We start from the raw sequence: 22,846 nt of genomic DNA, 5'->3' as shown, positions 1-22,846 counted from the left end.
ATATTAAGTAATGAGATTTAACACATATATCCAATAATAAAGTACAAAAGTTTTCTTACAAAAATTTTCGCCATTAATAATAGTATTAATAATACCAATCTTGCACAATGCACCAAGTATGGATTTTTTCCTCCTTTGTTGGCTCCACTTTTAATGATGGCTAAACATATTAATATGAGTATTATTAATATATTTTGTATACCAAATAATAATATATAATAATTTATATTAATATTGACATCAGACGGACATGGGGAGCCCTACATAGGTCATAAGCTAATCCTCTAATTTAGATATATGCAATGAAATAGATAATAGATGTTAGGGGTTAGGTATAGGTCCTTATTCAAAGATTTTTTTTCCCCTTTTTTCTAAATCCGGTTTTACCAAAAAAAGAATTTTTTTAGTTATTTTGAAAGACGTCAGCCTCATAAGTTCCAACCAGCCAATATCCTTCTCCCAGCTTTCTGCTTCTGCTTCCTTCTCTTATTTCTCCTATTTCTCCTCCTCTTCCAATTTTTTCACTAAGAAACATCCTGATTTCCTCCATCCAAAGTATCAAATCTCCATTTGGTTCTAGCTAAAACTCTCTTTCCTAAATCTGTGCTCTTTGCCATATCTCCTCTATTTTGTTCTGGAACTCTTTTAAATCTCACCACCTTCTTGTTGTCCTTTCGCCTTACCACCATTAGTTATGTACGTAATCTCCTCCAAAAAGATCTTTCCTTTTATCCAAGAACGAGTGGAGAAATCCTTCCAGGGCTCAGAAGAAGAAAGGATCCAACTTGTTCCCTTTCCTCCTCTCTTTTGAACTCAAGAATCACCAAAAGAAGAAGAAGCAAAAGATCCAATCTTTGCTTCGATTCTTTGGTGCTCTTAGTCCTAGAACCGATGTCTACGCTCCAGGGGAAGCTGCGGTCGTTTCTGAACAACCGATGGCTGGTGTTTGTGGCGGCAATGTGGATGCAGTCCTGGGCCGGGATTGGCTACTTGTTCGGGAGCATCTCGCCGGTGATCAAGAGCTCTCTGGGATACAACCAGCGGCAGCTCGCCAGCCTCGGTGTGGCCAAGGACCTCGGCGACAGCGTCGGGTTCCTCGCCGGCACCCTCTGCGAGGTCCTGCCCCTCTGGGCAGCGCTGCTCATCGGGGCGCTGCAGAACTTGATCGGTTATGGCTGGGTCTGGCTTGTCGTCATTGGGCGAGTGCCCGTTTTGCCTCTCTGGGTGGTGAGTAGAAATGGGTGCTCTTCATATCCATTCATTTGTTTTCTAATTTAGACCATACTTTGGTTGCTACTTATATTTTTTTAACGTAATTTCCCACGTTAAATGTAGTTCCTGCTACTGGGTTTGATATAATTTTCCTGTAGATGAGGATGAGGCATTACTGATTTTTGCTGGGTAAATTAAAAAAGTACTATGGAGTTGTTGGATGATCTGTTATTCGAAAGTGTTTCTTATTTTCTTTTTTCAAGAAATAAATTTTAGTACAATAATTTGATTTTGAGGTCTTTATCTGAAATTCCTCTCATAGAATCACTGCAAAATTTTTCCGATGTGATATAGTGCCGCTTATCAATTAATGGAAGTAGGAGTTTTTCTTATTGTTTTTTTTTTAATCTGTTGAATTGTAAGTTCCTAATTGTTGTGTTATATCAGCATCTTTGTTTTCTTTTTTGTTATTTTAATAGCTTTCATTTTTTTCCCTCTCAAAAGATAGTGTTTCATTTTTTTTGGATATCTTACTAGTTTCTATATCTTAATATGGTTTTGACGGCTGAAGTATATTTTTTCATAGAATTATTTTCTTTGAAACCTTTATTTGTTTTGATGAGTTACGCTTTGTCTAGTAAATAAGTTATGGATTTTTGTTTAAAATCCTTTTAAATTTTCTCCCAAAAATAAAGTGCTGATTCAAATTGGGATTCTGGAACACGGTGCAGTGCTAAAGAATTTTAGCTTAAGGTCGCATTAATGGATTGCCAATTTGCGCCTGCTTGGCTAGAAGAGCTAATCCCCCCTCCCTCTTAAATATTTGATGATATTTTTTGGGACATGCGAATGAAAATCATAGTCCTAGATGTGATGCGCAGGTGCCAAAAAGCAAAGACATTCACTGGCTTGGAATTTGGTTTAGTAATCTGGAAGTCTTTTTGCTTTTTCTTCCCCCATGTTTATATTCTTTCTCCTTTTGGGTGAAAGTTTATATTCTTTGTTGTCTTCCCCCTGTCTGCTCATATAAACACCATGAGATTTTCTCTCCTATGATTGGTGCTGTTCCCTGTAATTTTTTATCTTTCTTTTTCAGCACATGTGAATTATGTTCCATTAGTAGTTGTTTTCCATGAGTTTTCACCTAAAGCTAAGTATTTTTGTTGAGCCTAACTGAATTCTTGGGTTGTTTTCCATGAGTTTTTTCACCAAAGTAAGGTATCTTTTCTGAACCTAGCTGAATTCTTGCTTCTAATTTTGTTGGTACAAATTTTCTGGAAGAGTTAGTTATTTTTGGACTTACTTTTTCTTAATCTTTTCCTCTTATCTGCGTAAATTTCTCTTTGTGGTGAATAGCTTATTTTTGGCTGTTTGAAAGTTCTTTTGAACCAAAGAAGTTGTGATATGAATTGGTTTTGCTGCTTGATGAAGCACTAGGGAACTAAATTCTGCAGTTGAGTTTTCTAATTTTCTCTTGAAGTTTAATAGCTAGAAAGTATCTTATATGTTTATTCTTTCTTCTAGTGTTATAATTCTTATGAAAATAGATATGGAATGAATGTTTCTCCAATCCAGTGACCAAGAGACATCTGAAATTCTCTTGTTTGGAATCTAACTAAACTATGAACCATTTCTAAAAGATTTTGATCTAGGAAAATGGAAGTGGTAATAATTCTAGCGCAATGTATGGTCATGGCATGTTGAAGTGGAAAAGAAATCTTCATCAGTCAAAACTTCCTATTTATACAAATTTGAGTGCTGCAAAACAGAACAGTAACATTAACATTAGTTGAACTTAACAAGGATATTGAGTAAGGAGTGTGGAAAAATTATGCAGAGTTAGAATAGTTGTATTTTGGGGAGCTTAAGTGCTGCATTGAGAAGTGATATAATTTGGGGTTGGCTGAATGAATTATAATTTTTCATTTGCTTTTTTCTGAGTGGTGTTCTTCTGACAGGAAAGGCCCATTCAAATCTTTCTACTTTTATCCATCTAAACTTTGTTGGTCTCTTAGTTATGATCCTTCAACCCTTATCCCAAGGGACCCTATTTGACTCTTTGGATGTGGTACTTGACACAAAACTGATATGATTTTTCCATAAGTATGTCTTCTTCTCTCTATGCCCTAGTTGGCTTAGCTCTTATCTTATAAAAATTAGTGCTTCTATGACTTGAATGGGGAAGTTGTGTCAGGCAAGCTGCGCATGGAACAAAAGAAGAAAGAGCCTGGTGGCATTGGGTGGGATAAAAGAAACATGTAAATCAACTAGGGCAAGTTGCATGAGAAATACAAACCTTGAAAGAAGCCTTATATTCACCCCATGATGCCAATTGTTATTACTTATGCTACCCATATGTTATAGAGGTTTCAAATTGGAAAAATGGTTTAGTTATTTCATGGAAAACTGGATACTGAAGAAGGCTTGATTAAAGGAGTTGATGCAATTTAGATTGATTCTTTAATTAAAAATGTTACTCCAAGCAAGATTGAAAAACTGCTCGTACTGGCCTAGTCTCGGTACTTGTCAGCTGCTTACCGCATGTACTGTCCTGGGATCGGTATAGGGGACCCTAGTACACACTGATTTTGGTGAACTGGATATGAACAACCTTGTACACTATTGTATCGAGGTGTGCTATCCCGCACCACACCATAACAAGCTGCTTGGTACACCTTTTCATTTAGTTCTTAACTACTGCAACAGCGATTTCTTTTTCTTTTTGTGCATTATTTGGATTATGGACTTGACTATTGCTGTTATGCATGGATCTTTTACATGGTTTGCCGATAATATGAGATAATAAGCTTTATGATCATATCCAGATTTGGCTATGGAACAATTAGTACCATTTCTACTGACTACATATATCGACTGCTCTCCATTTTTCCCTTCTTTTGGCAATTGTGTAGAGTACTCTTTTTAGCGTATGTATTATATACTGTCAAATTTGTTGCTGAAGCTTTTCCAGCATATCACCATTCTATTGCCACTCTTGTAGCTAGCTTTTTCTGAGAAGACACTCTTGTAACAATTTGTTGTCCCGTTTTCTATCATAATATGTACTTAATTTTCATTAATTTAGCTTATGTCTACAACCTATATATCTCTGTTTGAAAATGCATCTGTATATTGCTGAAACAACTAATTCAACAGAATTTGCCTTAACATAACGTAGTTTTCTCCTTTGTTTTTCATTCTCATGGTAACATGGATTGGTCATTACATATGGTCACTTATTGGGCTAGTAGATACTTGCTATTTCCCTTATCAATCATGATCTTTCTAAGTCTTTCTTTTTCCTACAAATCGTCACAGCAAAATACAGGTTTTTTCTTGGGTAGATAAAGTTTCAACTCCAAGCTTATTCATTCCATTTTGGCTGTCTTCATCTTGAGAATTCGGTACCCTTTCCTGTTCCTTGTGTCTTAAGAGTTAATTATTATGAATTCCATCAGAGTAATTCGTGAAGATTATTGACTTATATCTCTTACATATATTAGCCTCTTATTCGTTTGCTAATATATAATGAGCTATTTACTTGGCAAAGACATTCTCTATCAGAAAACTGTATCTCCTAAACTTTCAAATGCTACTTAGGATGTCATGTTCTCTTTGAATTCATTCATCAAACACTCATCTTCAGCTTAATTTGGTTAGTTGACATGCAGTTGGTGTATCTTTTGCAGATGTGTATTCTCATTTTTGTTGGCAATAATGGAGAAACCTACTTCAACACAGCTGCACTGGTTTCATGTGTGCAGAACTTCCCCAAGAGCCGGGGACCTGTAGTGGGTATCCTGAAGGGATTTGCTGGCCTAAGTGGTGCTATCTTGACTCAAATTTATGCCATGATTCACACACCAGATCATGCAGCTCTCATCTTTATGGTTGCAGTTGGACCTACCATGGTAGTTATCGCCTTGATGTTCATCATCAGGCCTGTTGGAGGCCACAGACAAATGCGGCCTTCAGATAACTCCAGTTTTGTGTTTGTCTATAGTGTGTGCTTGCTCCTGGCTGCTTATTTGTTGGGTGTCATGCTTCTTGAAGATTTAATTGGCTTGAGTGAAACAGTGACTACCTTGTGCACAGTGGTGTTACTCTTTCTTCTACTGGTTCCTATTGTAATACCTTTGCTATTAACCTGCTATTTTGATGAAATTTCTCCTGCTCAAGAGTCTCTTTTACCTGTTCCTCAGAAAGAAGGGGCAGGTAAATCAGGAGAATCAACAGAACAACATGAGGTTATTTTGAGTGATGTTGAAGATGTAAAGCCCAAGGAAGTTGACTTACTTCCTTCATTAGAGAGGCAGAAGAGGATTGCACAGTTGCAAGCAAGACTGTTTCAAGCTGCAGCTGTAGGAGCTGTAAGGGTCAAAAAGAGGAAAGGTCCTCATAGAGGAGAAGACTTCACCCTGATACAGGCACTAATTAAGGCAGATTTTTGGCTTCTTTTTTTGTCTTTGTTGTTTGGATCAGGGTCTGGCTTGACGGTCATTGACAATTTGGGTCAAATGAGCCAATCTTTGGGTTACAGTGAGACTCATATTTTCGTTTCCATGATCAGCATTTGGAACTTTCTTGGCCGCATTGGTGGAGGCTATATTTCTGAGATTATTGTAAGGTATGATTGCCATTTCACCGCATTAGGCCAGATATATGAGCATTAAGTATATCATAGTATGCTGCAGTGTTCAACCATTAGCTTGCATCAGCAGTTTTAAATCCATCTGCAATAACATAAAGATGAGCTATTTTTTTTTTTTTAATAAAAAAGACTTTAAAATTGGATAAGTTTTTGAATTGCTTGTCTCTTTAAATCTTTTTGCATGTCTCTAATTACAACTCTATAGTAAAATGTTTTATATATTCATTTTTGAGAAAGTTATGGTAAAATCCTATGTTATTATTTCAAAAAAAGTAATTTATAATGATTTTTATCTTAAACCATTGGCTTCATGAATCATTTGTACCAGCACTAGAATAACCACAAGACTCCTTCGGAGCTCCTGCATCCATATCAGATGCAAAGTTGCACATCTCCTGTTCATTTCCACCATTACTAGGGGTATCAACACGCTTGCTGGGTCCAAGCCGAGGTTTGCCTAAGCCTGGCTTTGCACTGAAATTATCAGGTCCAGGCCTAGCTTGGGATAAGCTAGGCTAAGAATGTTGTATATGATTTTTTTTTTCAGGGTTTCTAAGATTTATAGTATATCAAATTAAATAGGAAGCTAAAATAAACATATGATTTGGGAAGCAGCCTAGGTGGAGGAGAGTGACTTTGACATAATGACATTGTCCTTTAGGTAGACTCAGTCCCTCAAGGTGTGTAGTATATAGTCATAGAACTCTCTAAGATATACTCATAACCTGTTATTGATTTGCATGCATTATTGAAGAATGGTGCAACTTTGATCTGACAGCATCAATATAGAGGGTAAAAAACAAGAAGAGAAAGCTGATCAAACTTCATTGCCTTTTGCATCTAGAAGAAAAAATTAATTATCTTTCTTGAGAAAAAATAAAATAACTATTTTATTAAGAGATTAAAAACTGTATGGTACTGTGCTGTTTATGGTTTTACAAACATGAAACCCTTATTTTGAGATACCAATTTCAAATAACCATAGCAAAGGTGGAGTGTTTTTTTGGCACAAGTCTACCATAAGAATCCAAATAGTGTTTCTGACTATTAACATATACCAACTTAAATTAAACATGGTGAAAACCAAATGGTCAAATAGTTTTTTTGTTTTCACTTAAAGCATTTCAAAACAATATAAATTGAAATATATGGGTACTGGTAATACCAAGTGAAGGTACCTTCACCCTAACAGTGAATGACCTAACTCTTGCTTTTAACATTCTGAATTGTATGGAAGGCTGTTAAGACTTAACAGAAATCCTCTTCAACTCATAATTGATAGTTTTCCTGCTGTCTTTTCCAGGGAACATGCATATCCAAGGCCGGTGGTTTTGGCAGTGACTCAGGTTTTAATGGCAGTTGGACACTTCTTCTTTGCAATGGGTTGGCCTGGAGCAATGTACATTGGAACATTGCTGATTGGGCTCGGATATGGATCTCATTGGTCTATTGTGCCAGCTGCTGCCTCTGAGCTGTTTGGCTTGAAAAGTTTTGGAGCCTTATACAATTTCCTCACAGTGGCTAATCCTGCAGGTTCATTGGTATTCTCAGGTCTAATTGCAAGTGGTATTTATGACCATGAAGCTGAAAAACAAGCACACATGCACCATAACACAAGATCTTTGTTTGGGAGAATGCTTTTTGGAGCACAACTTCATGATGAAGAGCCGCTAAAATGTGAGGGAGCTGTGTGCTTTTTCCTTTCTTCCTTGATCATGTCAGGATTTTGCATCATTGCAGTTATCTTGAGCTTGATCCTTGTTTATAGGACCAAGATTGTCTATGCCCACCTCTATGAGAAGCCTCGCACATGAGTTCTCTTTATTAGGAAGTATGCAATCTCATGCTCGAGATTATGATTTTTCTATAGGCAATGGTTGAAATCTTCTACATGGAAGTAACCATTTTCCTCAACTCGAGCTCAAATGGTTGGGGGTCTTCCTCAGAAAGGAACAGCAACTGCATTGAATTTCTTGAAAGATAGATCATTCGATACTATAACACAAATTTCTTTATGTCTATTTTCTGCCCATTATTCTGCAAGTCCTGGGAGTATAATCAAATTGATGCATTGTTTCTTCTTTTCGATGTGATTTATTGTCCTTATGGTGGTAGTACCGCCACATATCAGGTCTCTGTTTTTCAATGTTTGGGATTATTTGTTCATGTGTATAACCTGTGATACAGCCTTTGAGTGGTACATAAATAATTTAATATCTCTTGTCTATTGTAAAATAACATTTTCTGCATTTTCTGTTTTAAGCTCTTGCCTAGCAAGTATTTTTTATATATCTGATGAAACTGTTTGAATGCACCAGAAGATTTCCATGTTGATTGTGTTTGTTGCAATGGGTTTATGAGCAGCCATTGCTACTTTTCTTTTGCTCTCATTAACATTGTTATCAGATCATAGATACAACAATCACTATTGAGTGTCTAGTCATGGGATCACCAACCATTGCTGCCATCAATGCCCCAAGCGAGAAAGTCCTTTGTTTGATGAAAGTAGAATCATTGCATGATAAAGTCATGGCGATATCAATGTCTTTTATCCCCTGATCAATTTTGATACTCTAGAGATCATAGCAGAGGTTATATGAACAAAGTGCATCATGTCCCACCATTTTTCTTGGTTTTCCTCCATCAGCTTGAGGTATAAAGGCCACTGAATGCAATGAGACTGCAATTCTAAATGGTGCACCTTCTTGTCTTCCTCTCTGGCATTCAAGCATGCCCTCCTAGTGTTGTATTGTCTGTGAACACAATATGCTCGAGCTTCAAAATATGCCACCTTAATCCATAAAACCGATACTCATAGATGGATATAGATAGCTGTTTCGTGAACACAGCTATCTTCCAGCTTCGCATTTATCGATGTTGTGCCAATGCCTGATGTGCTATCCATGTTTCCTCTATCACTTTCTCAACAACCCATTTATAGTGTCTCTCACCAAGCCATGGACCATCCACGAGGTAGATGAGATCTTTAATGTGAGGATCCGTACGGGCGTGTGTTTAGTCCCACATCGGTTATTCGTTGGGTAGATCTTGGGTACTTATACAGGATCAAGGAACCCAAATAATATCTTCTGACTAGCCATTTTGGGTGAGGTCCTAGGTTGTTATAAATGGTATCAGAGCGGACCCGGCCCATAACCTATGTGGACTAGGGGACACTGCAGCACGGATTCATTGAGGCTGACCACGGGCCAATCGTGGTGTTTGTGATTTGATTTGAATAGATATGAACCCTTAGCCTGACGAGGACGTTAGGGCTTGAACGGGGAAAGTATGTGAGGACCCGTGCGGGCGTGTGTTTAGTCCCATATCGGTTATTCGCTGGGTAGATCTTGGGTACTTATACAGGATCAAGGAACCCAAATAATATCTTCTGGCTAGCAATTTTGGGTGAGGTCCTGGGTTGTTACATTTAATATACTATGTACCAACATTGCAAGATTATAATATACTATTCTGATGATTGAGATCAAATTAGTGATTCTCCTCTGAGAGAGTGAGAGAGAGAGAGAGAGAGAGAGAGAGATTCAATTAGTAATCATGATTTCTATTTTTGATTCTCAGTTTCTACTTGGTTAGCTTCAAGATATTTTCTGCTTCATCAACTAGAATCACAAATTCTCTTTGTTCTGGAGTGTAAGGGCGAGAAAACATAATAATCATACTACTCGATTTAGCTTTTTGGGATCAATACAGAAAAGGCTGAAGTACCTCAAAGACTTCATAGTAACCCACCGGAAGAAGTCAAATGCGAAAGGAGCTTCAAAAGAAAAAAGCTTGAACTTGGAAATCCATGCAGAGTTGGAAACTGAGGCAGAGGAAATTTTCAGTTGGGATAAACCGCTTGTGTTTGATGAAGGAGATGAGGATGAGGAGATGAGTATAGATAATCCATTTGATAGAAGCAAAATGGGTAGTGACAAGATATCTCCTGTTCATAATGAAATCTGCACGATTAAAGCAGAGCCTAACAACGACAAGGAAGACTCTTCAGATGGCAATCCACAAGAAGGCACAATAAACTTGATTCGAGGACCTATCTATGATGATGATTTATCCGATGAAGATGAAAAGGTATTGTTTTTTCAGAATTAGATTTTTTTTTCTTTTCTATATATTTTTTTAATGAGCATAATTGCTATGTTTATTTTATAATCTAATGGACTACATGTGGAAGAAAGAGGTGCAATAGTTAAAAAATGGAATGAAGAAATAAGGTGACTATTCGACCAATATGGGGATGATATTCAAAGCTTTTCACGATGTGGGATGGTATAGGTCATGACCATAATAGAAGAGGAGCAGTACTTGAAAAAAGTATAAGAAAAAGAAATGATTATCCAATCAAGCCACTTGTGCTTGGGGTCTTCATTGCTGTGATCGGATCTTGTAAGCATCTCTTATCCAATTTATCTCTTCATGAAAAAAAGGCATCACCAGCTTAGCTTCCGAAATTGTTGATTTTGATCTTCATTGCACTCTTTGATACTTTTTGAGCATCACATTCTTTGTTAGTTCGGAATTTGTTTGTATTTAAAGATAATCTTGCATTCTGAAACATGGCAGAAACATTTAATTGTGCCTTTTTCTCATGAGCATTAGTGGATGCATTAGCTGATATTTGGATGTTTTATTATGTTTCACAAAGTATATCATTAATCCCAAAGCATCAGATCACCTGATGATAAATAACCACCACTGCCTTATGTATAGGTGGGAAGAATTGATGGTGATTTGAGAAAACAGTGAGACTGGTTATACATCAGAATATCATACTATAAATTATCCTGGCATTTTAGTTGTCATCTAGGTTTATATGGATGGTCTTGGATATTTTTGCTTGAACTAATTGACTAGTAGAGGCCTCAAGCATCAAACTTATAGGAATGGTTTACTCGGAAATATTTTAGCTAACATCCCTCACAGCTTCACTCCTGGAAAAAAAGAATTATGTCCCACTTGCGAGGGAGTGATATATTTTTCTATAGGGAAAAGTAGCTTTTACTCCTTTTTTTTCTTTAGGGTTGATTGTCTAACATGTTATATTATTCATAAATTGCTCAAATTGATCTGCCTCACTTTTTTACTTTTTATTTTATTTTTTTCTTTGATAGTTAGGGAACTACTCACTTAATTGAGATAATCAAATACGAATAATAGGAAGATCAGCTGGAAAAAAAAAAAGAATAATAGGAAGAGGAACCAAGGCAGCAGCCCATTCAGCAAACTGTATCAAGTATACTGAGGCTCAAACTTAAGCATGATCCATCTTCCTAGTGAAGGTCCTAGCATTCCTTTTCTTCCAAATAATCCGACAAACTACCATTATGTATTGATCCCAAGCATACGGCCATTACGAGTGTATCCTTTATCACTAAGGGGAAAAAATAAACAAACAAAAAGGAAAAACAAGAAAAGAACAAGAAATATCTTATATTATATGAATGCTCTGACATCTACTCTTGCATGGCATGTTGAGGCATTAAAATGGGCGCTGCATGTTGATAACTAGTAAGGCTCTGAAAGAGGTAAAGATAATGAATATCCAAGTAAACTCTGTTTTCTCTTTTTTTTTTCTCCTTTCCTCTCCTGATGGGATCTTGTAAGCCTTTTTTACCAGAATTTTCTTTAAATCTGAAATTGCAAATCCAATTAGCTTCTTCAAAGTTTGTTGTCAATCTTCATCTGCTGTTGTTTATAGTTAGGTCATTTTGCATGAGCATTTCTTCTGTTTGAGGAAAACAACTTGTGAACAAAAGACACCTTAATGAAGCAAAAATTTACACTCCGAGCATATTTTAAACACTTTGTTGTGCTTCTGTTCTTTTAAATCAGCATTAGTATATGCACTAGGGATGTTCAGACTCCCCTTTAGAAGCTCAGAAAAGATAGCACACCAGCATGTCCAATCTCCAAATGCTGTTTTACTGTTAAAGTTCTGGTATGCTTGAGAAATGCAGCCTGGTGATCGGTGGAAAACAGGGAATGGAGATAATATATTTAATATTGATCCCATGTTTTCTAGTAAGCCTTGATCTTTGCTGTTTAGAGAAGCATGGCAGGTATTGGAGAAACCCTGATGACTAAGCTGCTCTTAGTAAGTGATTCTTAGCATCTAATCTCAATGCTCTGGACTCCTATCCTTGTATCGCATTACTAGGCATTGAAACATTCCTCATCACGTTATGAATATTGTTTTCCAACTAAGTGAAAGCTAAAAGAAGTCAAGCGACGAACGGACCTGGCAAGATTAAAAAGAAACAACAAATTAACCTTGCTCAAAAGATTTTTTTTTTTATTTGGCTTTTCGAATATACCATGCCTGTATATTGTCTATATTGTCCGTGATAAATTTTGATGCCTTCACTCAAGTGCTATTCTTTTTTCCCCAGATCTCATCCAGATGATTTTTACCTCACCATGTGGAAGCATGATGGAGCTATTGGTTCTAAAATTCCAAATTATATGACTTGTTCATAGCCTCGTATATGTCAACACAGCTAATTTATATACTATTAGCCATGCTATGGCACATAGCTGGATCTTTTTGAATTTTATTGTTGAGCCACTGTAAATAGATTGCTGTCGGTGACTGAGCAAAACAGCAACATGGAGCTCTTTGATATGAATTCAATATTATGGATCAAGGTGTTGAGCTTATGAATCTTGCAGTGTGGTTATCTAATGCATGTAAAAATTTTAAATTTGCTTTGTCGATCATCTGTTCCTTTGCTTCAGCTTTCATTCCCAAGATAGAGTCACTACAAGAAATGTTGGTTTTGCCGACTAACTTTTCCCGACGCTAGGGGAAAGCGTCGGTAAAGTTTGGCTCAGCGCCAACCTTTCCCGACGCTTTGGGTTAGCGTTGGAAAAGCGAAACAAACAACGACGCTTTAAAGCGTCGTTATAAGTTTAAGAAACAACGACGCTTATAAGCGTCGTTAGAAAACTTAAAACCCCCGATCGGCCCCCTCTCCTCATTTCCTATCTGCGAGCCCTAGCCCCTCTCCTCATTTCCTATCTGCGAGCGCGCCGACTTCCCCGCTGCCGTCGACCTCTCCTTCTGAGGTAAGCCCTAGCTCGATCGGCCCCCTCTCCTTCTGAGCCCTAATCTCACCTCCATCCCTAGCCCCGATCGGCGATCGAAGACTCCGCTACTCCGCCGCCGTCGTCCTTGCCGTCGTCTGTGGTAAGCCTCCTACTCCTCCTTCTCTTCTTTTTCCTCCTCCTCCTCCTCCTCCTCCTCCTCCTCCTCTTTGTTTTCTTCTTGTCTTTAACTCTCGCCCGGCCCCGTCTCCTCATCCTCTGCCGGTCGATGCCCTAGCTGCGCGCCGACATCTCACCTCCATCCCGAGCGAGCCGTAGCTACTCCGCCGCCGTCGACATCGCCGTCGTCTGAGGTAAGTGATCCTCATAATCTCCGTAAAGAAATTTTCGGGTAAATAATTCCAGTTTTCATGTTACTAGCAGAAATTCATTGCTATTTGCATGGATGTTCCATGGCTGCAACACGGTATTCCTTGTGAACCATATTTTTTAGACTATTAGTCCACCCTTTGACAACTCTACCGACATCATTTTCTTAACGTTAAAACCAGCTAGCTGCACTTGGTAGTCAAGGTTTCGCTGCTGAAGACTTGTGGTTAAGCCAGCCTGCAAACCTTTCATTAAGAAAATTCCATGAGGACCAACTGTTCCCAAGCCCGTAATTGCATCAAATATTGTGTGTTCAGTAACGCTCATTTTATTACTTGGTACATGAGACTGTTTATTTGTATAACAAATTGTGAAAACATGTCACGGCTTTTATCTAATCTCTTTATACATAAAACGAGCTCTGCAAGGTCTCTCTCTCCCTCTCTTAGTTTTTCGACTCCTTTTTTTTGGCCTTTCATAATACCACTGTACATAATTTGTTTCTTATAAGTGTGTGACCCTTCTGCAGAAGATATAGAAACATGTCATTATGGTTTTATGAAACAGTTATAAGAAGTCATTGTATTATAGTAAATGCAAAAATACAGATGGACACACAATTTTGTCAAATACATAGAATAACATAATCATATAAACAGCAATTTTGTCAAATAAAGCCATCATTTTGCCCTCATTATCTATAATTTTGCTGTGAGGTAAAGGTCATTTAAATGTTGAAAGAGTGAGGCACATCCGTAGAGGCAAGCATAGATTTTGGCCTCGTGAGCCAGCCCAGAAATTCAAATCAGGCTTTATTAGTAAAATGGAACTAAGAGGAACTGGATTGATTTCTAACTGCATAATTTTAATGTCACAAGTGAGCAAAATGTATTTCTAAATTATTTTATCCCAGTTATAGCTTGAAAACTTTTAATCATATCTTCGACACTGCCAATAACAAAAACAACGATGTAGATAATAAGGAATAGAACTTGAATCCTACTGCTGCAAATTAAATTATGCACCGTTCAGATTTAGACTTTAAAATATCAATGTTGACTTAAGATTGATTGTTCTGAAGGTTTCTTCCTGTGCATTCAACCCATATTAAGAAATGTTTATTTTAACTTGTTCTAAGCATTTCAAATAGTGTCCATCATGATATTACGGGTTTTCAATTTGGTCGATTGATTATGTTACTTGCACCATAAAAGATTTGAGCTTTAACCCTCATGATTGAGTTCTAGCTCAACTCACGACGACAAAAACACCACCTAATGCACCTTTTATGATGCAACAATCTACAATCTTAGACCGCAATGGCTCCAGGACCATTGCTTTGGAGAGGTAGATTTTTCTTTTGTCCCCTGAATCTCTTCTTTCTCATTATTACAATATCTATTTATCCATGCAATAATTTCAATAAGTTCTGTGAAATATTTGATGTCACCATCAATTAGCTATGTAGCAGCTCATTGCATAGGATGTTGATAACTTCCACTCAATCATTCCTTTGATTCCCCTAAAAAGTAATTTGCTTATTTCAATGTTTTGTTTATCCCGAACCATCACATATAATTTGATAATTAACACAATTTATTTTTTAAGAGAGGATAATTATCACAAATTATGCTTCTGCATACCTATATGCATGCTTGTTTCTCTTTAAGACACATGATAAAAATTTGTAAAATTATCATCAATAAGTTAAGCAGTTGAACCAGTGTGGAAGAAATTAATGTTCAGATCAGGTCAACTGATGTCATGGTTGTTCCTCTTTTATCAGTGCATGTCAATGTCTAGACTAGTTAAAAAATAGTGATAAGTCAGTGCTTCAGCCCCAAACAAAAAAGCCTAGAACAATTTGATTCTATCTATGATTTAACCTCTGATACAAACATCGGTTTACTATAGAGACTATAGAGAGACGTAATCTTTTGAATAGTCGTACTTTGACAGATCTCAATGTTAATTCTTCCCTCCTGGTGAACACCTAAGTATATGGCTGGAAACTCTGAGATCATATATACCTGCCTGTTTTGCTGTCAGCTTCACACATTGGTCCACATTGATAGCATGATGCACCCAATTATACTTCATAAATAACTGAAGTCTCCAATCACTGGACATATATGGGATGATATCTTACAATTAAGTTATCTTTGTTGTTAGTTATAACAATACAGAAACATGGCTTAAATCCTAAAAAGAGTCCCTAGAAGATAGCATGAAACACAGTTTCCATAACTTCAAATAAGGAATGCTCTAGGTCGCTGATCAAATCTCTTAAAGTGCATACAATCTCACTACCATGCAAATAGAATTCCTAAAACACATTACTTTTGTAAGATAATATGATTACTGATGTTTCATATCCTGCAAAGGCAGTTCACTTGAAGATAAACTCTGCCGCAACGTAAACATCAGTATAAACAAAACCATACCTTCTGTGAACTGGTACTAGAAAGATCAGGCAACGTACTAGAAACAAAATTTAGTACCTCGGTCATGGATGGACGCCATGCTGCAGTTGCCCTGATGCAGAGAGAGGCTATGAAGGTAAGCCTCTTCAACTGTCCCATGTCGTAGTCCTGCTCAAGCCGCGTATCCACCAGTTTCTGTATCGCGCCATCGCTTAAATAAGGTTTTGCCTGCCATAAAATTTCTAATTTAGCAGTACAAATATAAATATATAATGAGGATTGTATTGTAATTAAAAAGAGAGGATCCATGCGGATACAAGTTTAATCCAAGTTTAGATGACATCTACCCAGCTAAGCAAGCTTTTGTGAGACCCATCCACCGGTTTCCTCCCTGATATGATCTCCAAGAGGAAGACACCAAAAGCAAAGACATCAGTTTTCTCATCAACGATCCCATGCATGAAATACTCCGGTGCCAGACACCTAGAAATGTCATAAGCTCCATAAGACATTGCTTATATAGCATTCCATGCGAATGTTCATGTCCAGACAAATTCTATAATGTGCGTAAACATTCATCGAAATCGAATTCTGAATTCATGCCGAAAACATTTTATTTTTCAAAGAGGAGAGTTTTCGAAGATCACCAACCCGAATGTCCCTTCGATCGGTGCGACGGCACGGTGAGTCCACTCCGAAGGAAGCCATTTTGCGAGCCCGAAATCTGAAATCTAAGATGGCAATAGAGACTCGATTTTATGTCACCGAAGTTATTTAAGGAACCGATCGATTGACAGGGGAAGTAAGTCCTCCTGCCCGGTACCTGAGGTTCAAAATTTGTTGTCAGGAGTATATTGGAGGCCTTGATATCTCTGTGAATAATCCTTCTCCGGCATCCCTTGTGCAAGTAATGAAGCCCACGGCCGGGGGGTCATCATCATCCGACACGACCCATAATATTGAAGCTGAAGTGCTCGCTGAATTGATGGGCCCAGAGCGTTATGGTCGAGTGAGGGGTTACGGCGTTGGAGTTACCCCCACTCAGTTGTCTTCAGTGGGCACATATACAAGAAATGCCAGAGAATCTAGTAACACTGCAGAAGTTCGTCGGCTTCAAGCAACTATTGATGAGTTGAAGCAAAACCAAGCAAATTTGCAGTCTCAGCTTACGAATATTTCTTCCATGTTACAACGGTTTCTCCCTTCTCAGGTAAATAACTATATATATTTTAATATTTTACATATTATCAATTATGATATATGAGTTAATGTATCACATTATTCTTAACTTCTAAAGTTTTTTTTTTATTTTTTTTGTAGATTCCTGATACTTCAAACGCTAGTAGAGATGATGATGGAGCTGAATCCCGTCCCTGATGCATTCTAGATTATCTTTTATGAGTTTGATATGTATATATTTCTGCTTTTTCAGAGTACATTGTAATTTGCTTTTTCAGAGTACATTGTAATTTGCTTTTTCAGAGTACATTGTAATTTGCTTTTTTAGAGTACATTGTAATTTGTATGGCAGCTTTCCTGATACATGAGTCAAAAACATGGAGTTTTAATCAGATATATCAATATTCATATTTTGAATGATCTGAGTATTTGTGTCAATGTATCAATGTAATACAGGTTCATATTGTTATAATATATGTTTTGTAATTTGTATTTTATAATATGGATTATTGTTTTATTTTTTTTTAAAAAAAAAGACAATTCCCGACGCTTTTAAGCGTCGGTAAAAAAGGTCGTGGCACCACCGGCATGCTTGTGCCGACGCTTCAAAACCATCGGCAATTGAGCAATTCCGACGACGCTTTAAAGCGTCGGTAAATCAGGAATTGCCGACGCAAAAAAGCGTCGGGGAAAACATCATTTTGCGGTAAAGCCATGTTTTTGCCGACGCTATATAAGCGTCGGTAAAGCCATGTTTTTGTCGACGCTTGAGTAAAGCGTCGGCAAAAACTTTTGCCACTCTGGTATATATATCCGACGCTTTGCCAACGCTTGGCGTTGCGTCGGGGGTATTTTAGCCGACGCTAATTAGCGTCGCCAAAGCTCCACGAAAGCGTCGGGTAAAGTCCTTTTTCCTGTAGTGAGTGCTTTTCAAAGGCGTAGTGTTTTTATGAAGGAAGAGTTCATGAATTGCCTTCTCCATGGCCTCTTATCCATCTTTTAGTTTTGGAGGAAGATGAGGAAAGCAGTTGCTGTATTGGAACTTATTCTCTACTATCAGCCATCTCATAGATCTAGACCTCAAAGTCCATCATCTAACGACGGTCACAATGTTCATGTATACCATCATGCTACAGCCTATGATCAATTGAAGGCTGTGCAATCTCTCCTAATCTCACCTTCATCACCTATCTTCACACCGACCCTTCCGAGCCGGACCATTGCCGATGCGAAGGCCGTGAAGAAGCTTTCCTGGTTGACTGCAAAGTTGTACACAGCAGGCCGGGACAGCAGCTGGGTGAACAGCACCTCGTCGGAGGTGAACAGCCCTCTACCATTCACCAAATTTTTGAAGTAGATGTTGTCGAAGGTGTTCGGCGTGAACGGATCCATGCCGACGGCGATGTTAGGGTCGACGTTCTCCGGGCATGCGAGCATCAGTTGCCGGGCATACTTGGGATCCAGCGACGGGTCCACAGGGGAGGAGGGAGTGAAGGAGTAGAGGCGCTTGGCGAAGCGGCTGCAGTGGGAGAAGCCTAGAGTGTGGGCGCCGGAGAGTGCAATCATGTCGAACAAGGTGAGGTTGTTCTTTCCAAAGATCCAAGCAAGGAGTTCGAGGTTGAAGTCGGGGCCTGGGAGCTTCCCTGAGACACGCCCAGCCTCGGAGATGCGGCCGTCACGCCGGCCAAGCTCCACTGTAAAGCTCGGGCCACCCGACTAGCCGAAGTTCAAATTTACAGCCCAAGATGGCAAGAAGGATTCATTAGAACTCAACATTGTAATGCAATCTGATGTTCTGGTTTCGGCCGAAATGGGACCGGTTACTTACAAGAACTACAACATCTCTCGCGGCAATTGCCAAGATGTCAGCGCAGGAGACGACGCCTGGGCATTGCTCTTCCACAGCTTCCTTGGCTTTGATGACAGTGTCGAAGCCATCGCCGGCAAGGGAGAGATTGTCAGGTGCATCCTTCTCGGCGTCATGCCTCGGAGAGGCGATCATGATCGATGCATCGCAACCCTGCAGGTCTCAAGCTTTTTACTTTTTGGTCGCATTTGAACATAGTAATCTCTTGGACACAGATTGAGAAAAAAAGTCAGTTTCTCTAAGATGAAGGCTGTTATTTTGGTTGAGAAATTTGAAACCTGGCTTATAAAAGTAGGCCAAAAAAGTGAAGGCTATCTTGGTCATTGCATATATTAGTAAGGGTCCCTAGTTTAAAACTTCATTTGGCTGCTGCTCATTGTTTTCTCCTCCAAAATCGGGCCAGGCAGAATTTCTAAGGCTCTCTTTGGAGCTGTTGGCAGTAGAGCTTTTGAAAGTAAAACTATTGGATGTAGAGCTTTCTGAAGTATAGCTTTTATAAAAAAACTGTTAGATATTTGATAAATACATTTATAAAGTATTGTAGCACTTTAACATGTATTTGGTTAATAAACTAAAAAAGTACTTTTGTATGACAAAATTACTATAAAAGATATTGCATAGTATTATACAACAGAGCATAATAAAATATAGCATATATTAATATATAAATATATAATATAATATAATATTACTATAATGTAATATAATATTATTATAATATAGTAATATAACATCGTATACTATAGCATAATAATTTAATATAATATTAAATTATTTAACATAACATATCGACGTATTATGATATAATGTAATATAATATTATATTTATAGTATAATACAATAATAAAGAAAAAAATATTATAATTATTAGTGTACATTAATTTTTCTTAATATAACGTAATATAAAATTATTTAATATAACATATTAATGTATTATGATATAATGTAATATAATATTATATTTATAGTATAATATAATAATAATGTGTAAAATAGTATAATTATTAGTGTAAATTAATTTTCTATAATATAACATAATATTAAAAAAATTCTTCTAAAACATGATTCAAAAAATACATACAAAAATAGAAAATAAGAATACATTTTCCTGCACGACAGGAAGTCTGATCCATGATTAGAGTCCTTTGTTAGGGCTCCAGCAGATTTTTAAATTTATAAAGGGATAAAATATGCAATTGTTATATTTTATTATGTATATTTTGATAAAAAAATAGCTTTCTGACAAAGCTCAAAACAGTTTTTTCGAAAAGCTCCAAAATGGAGCTTCTCCCAAAAAATTGTTTTTAACTTTTTGGAAAAACTAAAACAGCTTCTCGAAATTTTTACCAAACATCCTTTTCCAACCAAAAGTACTTTTGGAGGGCCAGAAAGTATTTTCTGGCCCTCCAAAAGCTCCGCCAAACAGGGCCTAAGCCATCCTACCTTCTATAATAAAAAGAACACAGACCAAGCATCCTAGTCTCAAGACTAGATGGCATTCTCTACTCAAACCAAGTCTTTCAGTATCTCTCTTCTTCTTTGCATGGGCTTCATGCTATTATCAACTACCAGACATGACATGGAAGAGCACTTCTTGCTTCAACCCATGCAAGCCAGTGAAATCGAATGAACTCTCTGACCTGACGGAATGCTTAAAATTTTACCTCGATGAAGCAATCATGGAAGAAGAGCCTCAAGGTCGCAGGCACCGTCGCAAACGTCTGACTTAGCTTCTTCTGGACTGCCTCCCTCACCATGGACTCCACGTTCGGGCATGTCCACTGATAGAAGGTTGGTGATAACTGTGCTTCTCCACTCCCTGCAGCCATCAGCATCACCATTCCCACAAACAGACATCTCCACCACTCCATCTCTATAGCTTCTAATGCTAAATTCTCTTGGATCTCTCCTTAACACTGATGTGTGACATATAAAGAGGAAGAAAGACTAAAAGGGCATGCCCTAATGACGAGGTGGGGAAGAGTGCAATAGTAATGGATTTGATAGGAGAGACAATATAGTAGGAATGGAGGGGTGGAGAATTTGCTTCTTATCCCTTTTAGACAGAACTGACCATGTGTTAGGCTTTGTAAACTGTTGCCAGTTCAACAAAATCCTACCACATGAAATCACTAATTAATATGCTTGGTCTATTATTTTACACTTTCTAAGAGTTGAGTCCAAAGTCCAAAAAGGTTGCTTCTTTAGTTTGCAAACCCAGCTGTGTTTTCTTGAACATTATTCAATTTCATTGATTGGATTGAGGGGCTTTGCATGTTCATGGAACGGACAAGTGCTTTTTTATGTTTGTTGATGTCAAGATAGCATTATTATACTAGTTACGTAAGAGAGAAGAAGACCCTCCAGCTAATACTGGGTTGTTATATTAATTTCACTATATGACCCTAGCTTAGGACATGTTATGAACCTGATTGTTTTAGTCCATTTGCCACCCAACTTCACATGATGCTTGCATGAGTAGGGAAAAATTTGGAATCTGACATTGTGCTGATTGTTAGAGACATTTTTCAGAAGTGAATAACATGCCGAGATTGATGGATGGAACTATAATAAACTCGCTCGGAATTTCATCTCCAATGCGCATGCCGGAGTTTCATGGCATTGAACAGTGCAATTGCAACTAATTGAGGGAGGTTTTCAGATAGTTTATAACCCTACCTTATCTTCATCTGAATTCTATAAGAGGATTGGTTTGGGATTTGAGATGTTCAAGCAGCCACATATGTTTCATTAAACAAATTTACGCAAGCACACTGGTATCTTCTGAGAAATTGAAGCTGCAGCTGGCAAAGCCTATTTTATGCTGTGTGCTGTAGAAAAATCTCATCACATATATGATCTTATGAGGGGCACCAGAATTTTTAGGTGATCATCTTGTCCTGATTTGGTCTTGCATCCTCTAAAAACTCTAATGATAGGGCGAGACCAATTACGTCTAAATGGCTCAACAGTTCTGATGCTGATTGTATGCTTTGGCATGAATACTTCGGCTGTAGACTGATCTGCAAATACTCCTTTGGAGAAGTCCTCATAGATCATCTGACTTAAATGTGATCCTTATGAATCAGAATGCTCTGTATCTCTATCCTTAAGGACTTTTGACGATCGCCAATATAATCAGACAAATAAGCAGTTTGAATTACTGTTCGTTTTCTTTTGTCTTTTTATAAGCAATTGAATTACAGTGTGTTCTAATGTTGGATACATCCTGCTCATGAGATAATTATGGTGATTGTTTGAGTTACAACAAGATCATTACGTTCAGAATTGAATTATATATATGGTCCCTTCTTGTAATCAAATTTGACCTTGTAGTTAAATTGCTAAGCTATTTGTCCACTTCTAGCACACCACTCAAGGACACTAGGAAACTATGGGGTTCATGCAATAGAGATGATGGTGTTCCACAAACCAACACTTGCTTTCTTCCCTCTTCATGGGGTTCATGCAATAGAGATGGTGGTGTTCCATGGACCAAAACTTGCTTTATTCCCTCTGCATTTGGACTTCTCCAATTCTTCAATAAAGTGTTGCTACCTGGTTGCATGAATCTAAAGGAATAGATACCAGCTACCTCAAAAGTCACTTAATACCCCAAGTTGTATTTAGCTATGAGTACAGAAAGTGTTGATACTAGGTTAATTAGGCCCTTTGAGGTTCTAAAATTTGAAGAATAATAAAGCTATTCACTTATGCTTCGAATGGAGCTTGCTTGTTAAAGTTGATAATGAAATCATGAGGGGGAAGAAGAGGGCAGTTGATATAATGAGAAAACGATATTGATGTAGAGATTGGATTCCATCAAAAGAAAAGGAGCCAATAATGTTCGATTATATAGTTTGATTAATTTGATTAAGATTAGTTGTAACCATCAAACACAGCTAGCTAAGTGTGGTGCATGGGACCAGGCAAGTTGAAGGAATAAAACAACTAGAACATAAAGAATAGGTTGCCCCACCAAGCGAGAAACAAAAATTAGACTTCAAGGTTGTGCTGCAAGCATAAGGCACTCCCAAGTGCCTTTTATGAGTAGGACTATGATAAGAGATTGTTAATGAG

At 37.7% G+C, this 22,846-nt stretch overlaps 3 protein-coding genes and 1 long non-coding RNA gene across 4 annotated transcripts; 2 read left to right on the top strand and 2 right to left on the bottom strand.

Annotated features, from left to right (window-relative positions):
• Positions 1 to 455: 455 nt before the first annotated feature.
• LOC103707850 (protein NUCLEAR FUSION DEFECTIVE 4) lies at positions 456 to 8,152 on the top strand. Its single transcript, XM_008792531.4, has 3 exons — positions 456 to 1,227; positions 4,902 to 5,839; positions 7,167 to 8,152. Exons 1-3 carry the CDS (start codon positions 892 to 894, stop codon positions 7,675 to 7,677), a joined length of 1,785 nt encoding a protein of 594 aa, XP_008790753.1. The 5' UTR covers positions 456 to 891; the 3' UTR covers positions 7,678 to 8,152.
• A 5,457-nt stretch (positions 8,153 to 13,609) lies between these two features.
• On the bottom strand, positions 13,610 to 16,681 carry LOC120111381. Its single transcript, XR_005512605.1, has 5 exons — positions 16,544 to 16,681; positions 16,372 to 16,451; positions 16,068 to 16,203; positions 15,799 to 15,948; positions 13,610 to 13,820 (listed from the first exon to the last, which is right to left on the bottom strand). It is a non-coding gene; the product is annotated as an uncharacterized LOC120111381 (long non-coding RNA).
• LOC120111380 lies at positions 16,616 to 17,136 on the top strand. The gene is made up of 2 exons (XM_039128411.1): positions 16,616 to 16,930; positions 17,041 to 17,136. The coding sequence occupies exons 1-2, from the start codon at positions 16,631 to 16,633 to the stop codon at positions 17,095 to 17,097; spliced, it is 357 nt and encodes a 118-aa protein (XP_038984339.1). The 5' UTR covers positions 16,616 to 16,630; the 3' UTR covers positions 17,098 to 17,136.
• A 690-nt stretch (positions 17,137 to 17,826) lies between these two features.
• LOC103707849 (peroxidase 55) lies at positions 17,827 to 21,686 on the bottom strand. Its single transcript, XM_008792530.4, has 3 exons — positions 20,431 to 21,686; positions 18,728 to 18,919; positions 17,827 to 18,615 (listed from the first exon to the last, which is right to left on the bottom strand). The coding sequence occupies exons 1-3, from the start codon at positions 20,635 to 20,637 to the stop codon at positions 18,043 to 18,045; spliced, it is 972 nt and encodes a 323-aa protein (XP_008790752.1). The 5' UTR covers positions 20,638 to 21,686; the 3' UTR covers positions 17,827 to 18,042.
• Positions 21,687 to 22,846: the final 1,160 nt, after the last annotated feature.

Source organism: Phoenix dactylifera, chromosome 7 (genome assembly GCF_009389715.1).
Source record: "Phoenix dactylifera cultivar Barhee BC4 chromosome 7, palm_55x_up_171113_PBpolish2nd_filt_p, whole genome shotgun sequence".
Lineage (NCBI taxonomy): Eukaryota > Viridiplantae > Streptophyta > Magnoliopsida > Arecales > Arecaceae > Phoenix > Phoenix dactylifera.
Note: the sequence above shows the minus strand (reverse complement) of the source record. Positions and strands in the feature narration are given on the sequence as shown.

Bases quoted from the DNA above. Each gene is read 5' to 3' on its own strand.
- LOC103707849 (XM_008792530.4), bottom strand. From the start codon at position 20,637: ATGGAGTGGTGGAGATGTCTGTTTGTGGGAATGGTGATGCTGATGGCT. The intron at 18,920-20,430 runs GTAAAATTTTAA...TGAGACCTGCAG, and splicing joins TCCATGATTGCTTCATCGAG to GGTTGCGATGCATCGATCAT. The intron at 18,616-18,727 runs GTAAGTAACCGG...AACTTCGGCTAG, and splicing joins CGAGAGATGTTGTAGTTCTT to TCGGGTGGCCCGAGCTTTAC.
- LOC103707850 (XM_008792531.4), top strand. From the start codon at position 892: ATGTCTACGCTCCAGGGGAAGCTGCGGTCGTTTCTGAACAACCGATGG. The intron at 1,228-4,901 runs GTGAGTAGAAAT...TATCTTTTGCAG, and splicing joins CCGTTTTGCCTCTCTGGGTG to ATGTGTATTCTCATTTTTGT. The intron at 5,840-7,166 runs GTATGATTGCCA...TGTCTTTTCCAG, and splicing joins ATTTCTGAGATTATTGTAAG to GGAACATGCATATCCAAGGC.
- LOC120111380 (XM_039128411.1), top strand. From the start codon at position 16,631: ATGAAGCCCACGGCCGGGGGGTCATCATCATCCGACACGACCCATAAT. The intron at 16,931-17,040 runs GTAAATAACTAT...TTTTTTTTGTAG, and splicing joins AACGGTTTCTCCCTTCTCAG to ATTCCTGATACTTCAAACGC.